Source organism: Musa acuminata, chromosome BXJ1-5, assembly GCF_036884655.1.
Source record: "Musa acuminata AAA Group cultivar baxijiao chromosome BXJ1-5, Cavendish_Baxijiao_AAA, whole genome shotgun sequence".
In the NCBI taxonomy this organism is placed as follows: Eukaryota; Viridiplantae; Streptophyta; class Magnoliopsida; order Zingiberales; family Musaceae; genus Musa; species Musa acuminata.
The window spans coordinates 39,258,388-39,262,608 of NC_088331.1; the positions used below are offsets into that span (position 1 = coordinate 39,258,388).

A 4,221-nucleotide genomic window follows, 5' to 3' on the forward strand; every position below is an offset into this window, starting at 1 on the left:
CAAAATATTAGTCAAATAGAAAATCGATTAATTGAAAAAAATAAAACAATAGATCGATAAAATGTCGCCAGCTGCTCCGCACATGCACATGCCACGTGCAGGACACGAGCAACCGCATCATCACGACGACATCCTCCGCGACAAGATTCGTACGTGAAGACGTCAAATCCAAGTAAATATATTTGACCATTTCAAAGCTTGCATCGTCCAAAGTCAGCCACAAACTATTGTGTCGTTGTCGACACAATGAATTCTTAGTGCTTCACACCACACCATCTTTGACAAGGAAAGAGAGACGACGAAAAAATAGCAGTTCGATTGTGCCTTGAATTCGATCGAGAGAGAGAGAGAAATGAGTAGACGATTAATTAACCTCACGAAGATCACGGAAGAGCCAAAAGATTGACCTCATGGAACAAGTCAAAAAAGGGCAATCTTAAATTACGTGAAGTCAAATTCCTGATAGGATTCTTCCTCTTTATGTAGCTCGATTATATTGAGAAATTATAATCTCTGCATATTTTTCTATCCTACTTATTCCATATCTATTTTTATTTTGATAAAGAGTCGAACCATATAAAACAAGAAGAAAATAGAGAGATTCGCTGTGGATCAAAAACAGATTAATTGAGGGAGGAAATAAAGCATATATCCTATCAGAGGAGAAGAAATTTTGAATGATAAATGATTTATTCATGCCCAATCTCCATGATCTTTCGATATGTTGTTCTTGATATCAATCTTTACAAGATGAACGACAATATCGGCAATCTCTGTCGTATTATTATTAGTACTTTTTGCCTTGCAATGGTTTCTACTTGTTCGAGTCATTCTTCGCATGTATCTTTGATTGAGGAAGATGATGGACTCCATAACATGTGATTATGTCGAGGGGACAGGCTGGTCCTTTCAAGAAGGGAGGCTGCTACGGATTGAAGGTAGCTCAAGAGAGACAAAGAGAGAGAGAGAGAGAGAGAGAGAGAGAGCAGTAGCGAAGTCCAACATCGATTGTAATGAAGGTAATGAAGCACATTGCATGTTTCCTGCGTGCATGGATTGAACGTGCAAACCCTCCCTGCACACACCGACACGCATGCAAGCCATCCTTATCTTCATCTTGAATTCACTTCCACAGGTGTCTCGGTCACCAAAACCCAAGAGAAGAGACCAGTTAATGTTAGGTTAAAGGAGCTGTAAAGCTCCTTCCGATCGAAGCTTTTCCAAGATCAATAAAATCCCCTATAGAAATGTCTATCTTCTTCTTGGTTTTGTGAAGATTATTAACAACTATAAACATGTACTCCAACTACTTAACATCTGTACAGATCTATTTCAATCGCTCTCTTCCAGTCGAAATCAACATTCATGTCTACTGTTGGAAGCATGCAACTCCCACGTCAATCCCCACTTGTCCACCACAGGTAGAGTGTAACTATCCTTGCCACCTCGGTAGCTCGTACCTCACCATTCCTGCCTCCCCAAAGCTGTGCTCGAACCCCAAGTCCAACAGGAATCCCAGCTCATCCTCACACCTCGAGCTCATCCCCACCATACCGGCGGGTGCGCTTCCCATCTCCTGTGGGAAGTCAAGAAGGTTGCGCTGCAGCAGTGCCATGTTCATCAGGAAGGGGTCTGAGCTGTTGTCCTCCTGCTGCAGGAGAGCAGGGAAGGATGAGCCAAGCTGGTCATGGCACACATCTGGCATGGGCTGGTCCACGACACAAGCAGATGACATCCGAGTGGGAGAAGAAGAAGCAGTCTTGTCATGATCCGACTCCCCTTTCCTCTTGTGAAACACTCTACAAAGAACCCAGTCCTCCTGCAGATAACATAGCGCACCAAAATGAGATTTTAACGCAGGAAAACATTCCATGCATCATAAGATAATCAATCACACACATATATGTCCATTATGAATTCTCGGAGTTAATAGTACGTTTTGGCATCAATTGTTTTCACCTGAATAGTCCAAACAGGCCATTCAGTTTGTGAATATAGGCATGTCTTTTTGCAGCATCTCTTATCTCTACGATGTGATCTTCTCATTATCTTACTACTATTTATCACTATAATAGATTCTTATCATTTTGACTTTCCAGTCGACAAGTGCATTCGCTTCACCATATAGTACTTACATCAGCTCTACGGCCAGCAATCTCATCAAGCAATTCTGGAAGATAAAACCCATTTCGGAAACAGAAAAAGATTGTGCTCGTGATGTAAGTTCTTGTCAGGTATTGTTGCAACAAGGATGTGGAAGAGAAGACGACCAAAGCAAAGATTGCATGATCCTACGATCAGATAGTAACTATGCACGATACCCTGGGAGGTGAGTGGGGGGTCTCCAGTCGGAACTCATGCATTACCCAGCCAGTCTTTGCTCCATTCGGAGCTCTGCCTCCGTAGAACACCAATGTCTTCCTCATCCCAACCCTTGCGTGTGTTCTTGGATCACAGATTATTCTATCCTTCCCGGTAGCTTTCCAGTATCCCGATTTGGTTGCTCGGTTGGTGCGCGATCCGGTGGCGTATTTGCGGTCGCGGAAGCTGAAGAAGTACCACTCGTTGGCACTCAGTTTAGCCACATCTAACATCCATCCAAGAAGACAGATTAGCGCAATACAACCGTAGACCTCATGCAAATTCCTATGGTTGCATAGCATGGCATATACTCGCAAAGGGTTTCATCTGATTACTACTTCAGCCGCAAATTTGTTGTGGCTTTTAGATTAATTAGAGTCTTTTATGACTCTAATCTGGGAAAAGAGGTCTCACAATCACATCAAAAAGACTTCAACAAGCTGTGTTTGGTCAAATTATCAGTAGCACGGTGAGAAAAGCGAGCACAAAGTGGAAGTATCTTTCACGGAAAGAGAAGAAAAGAGGCTGGTAGAGCAGCTCAGGATCGAATTATAAGCTTCCGGAGAAACAAAAGAGGAAAAAAAAAAAGGGATGAATTAATAGTTTTTTATGTTTGATGCAAAGGATAAGTGGCAAAAACGGGACTTTGCGATGATCTGTTTAGGTTTCTATCGGCTAAGCCAGTCGGCACCTTCATGAAGTAATTACTTGGGAGCTTAAATGGAACATAAACTGAGAACTCACCTGGAAGCTCCCACGGCTCACTAGTGTGCAGATCCACCTCTACCATCGTCCCCTCCGAGCACCGTTCGCTGGTCACCTTCTTGTAGAGATAGTGGCAGACCAGCTCCTCGTCGCTTGGGTAGAACCTGAACCCCGGCGGCAGTGTGGATTCTATTTCTCTCAACCCCATTCTATCCATACGCCTTGGATCTGCTTCCTTGATTGGATGAACAGTCTTCGAGTCCCTCTCTCTCTCTAGATCTGTTGCGAGAGCTTGAATTCTTGAGAGTAGCAAGGCTGGAGGGTTTATATACCGAAGATGGCGCATTAAAGTTGGATTGTGAGTCTATCAACTGCAGGAGAAGCGTGTACCGACGTCGCCATCGCCATCGCCATCGCTGACAAGATGTCAGGGCACTGATGCTTGTGCTGCTGAACTAAAGAAGACCGCAGTAACAAGTAATCTCCATCTGCTCCACGCTTCAATGCACAAACGATTTTAATGCATTAAGGTTGTAACGTACGAGAAATAATTCCGATGACGACGACATGTTGGCATGAGGTGTGGCAATTGGCCAAGAGGGCATCATCAACCATAATTATGCATGGCGACGCGTGCGTTGGGGTCGAATCATTTGCTCTCCTCCACCTTACATGATGATTAACAAATATAATATATCAGAAAGTTGACGCAGAGAGGTTCGGCAACTCTCATTTATATTTATGAAAAATAATTAAAATTAATCTATGAGAAATCTATACTCTTTTTTCTATCCTGTTTACAAATCCCCTCTCTATATATTCTATTCTAGAGAACAACACGCAAAGTATTCATTTGTTCTTTCCCATTTGAAACCTACAGATTTATGAGATATTTAGACCCTATCTTACTTGAGAAATTAAATATTGAAATGAGGAAACAAAGTTGCAGACACTTCACCAATTGTTTAAGTGTCTTGGATTTCAAAGCTCTTCGATGCCCTAAAATATAGTCCTCTTGGGTACTTCCTGAGCTAATGTGAGGCATTGATTTCTGTAGATAGTGATCTTGGCACCACCATGATCAGGCAAAGGAGACATCACACCATGGAGCTCCAAGGAAATGCCACAAGTACACTGCACTAATTTGTAGTGTGG

At 42.8% G+C, this 4,221-nt stretch overlaps 1 protein-coding gene across 2 annotated transcripts; it reads right to left on the reverse strand.

Annotated features, from left to right (window-relative positions):
- Positions 1-1,240: 1,240 nt before the first annotated feature.
- On the reverse strand, positions 1,241-3,465 carry LOC135674224 (NAC domain-containing protein 21/22-like). 2 transcript variants are annotated; one of them, XM_065183863.1, is made up of 3 exons: positions 3,106-3,465; positions 2,367-2,587; positions 1,241-1,819 (listed from the first exon to the last, which is right to left on the reverse strand). In XM_065183863.1, the coding sequence occupies exons 1-3, from the start codon at positions 3,410-3,412 to the stop codon at positions 1,433-1,435; spliced, it is 915 nt and encodes a 304-aa protein (XP_065039935.1). In that variant the 5' UTR covers positions 3,413-3,465; the 3' UTR covers positions 1,241-1,432. The 2 variants fall into 2 exon arrangements, with proteins under 2 accessions (XP_065039935.1, XP_065039934.1); XM_065183862.1 differs by having other exon boundaries at positions 2,322-2,587; positions 3,106-3,460.
- Positions 3,466-4,221: the final 756 nt, after the last annotated feature.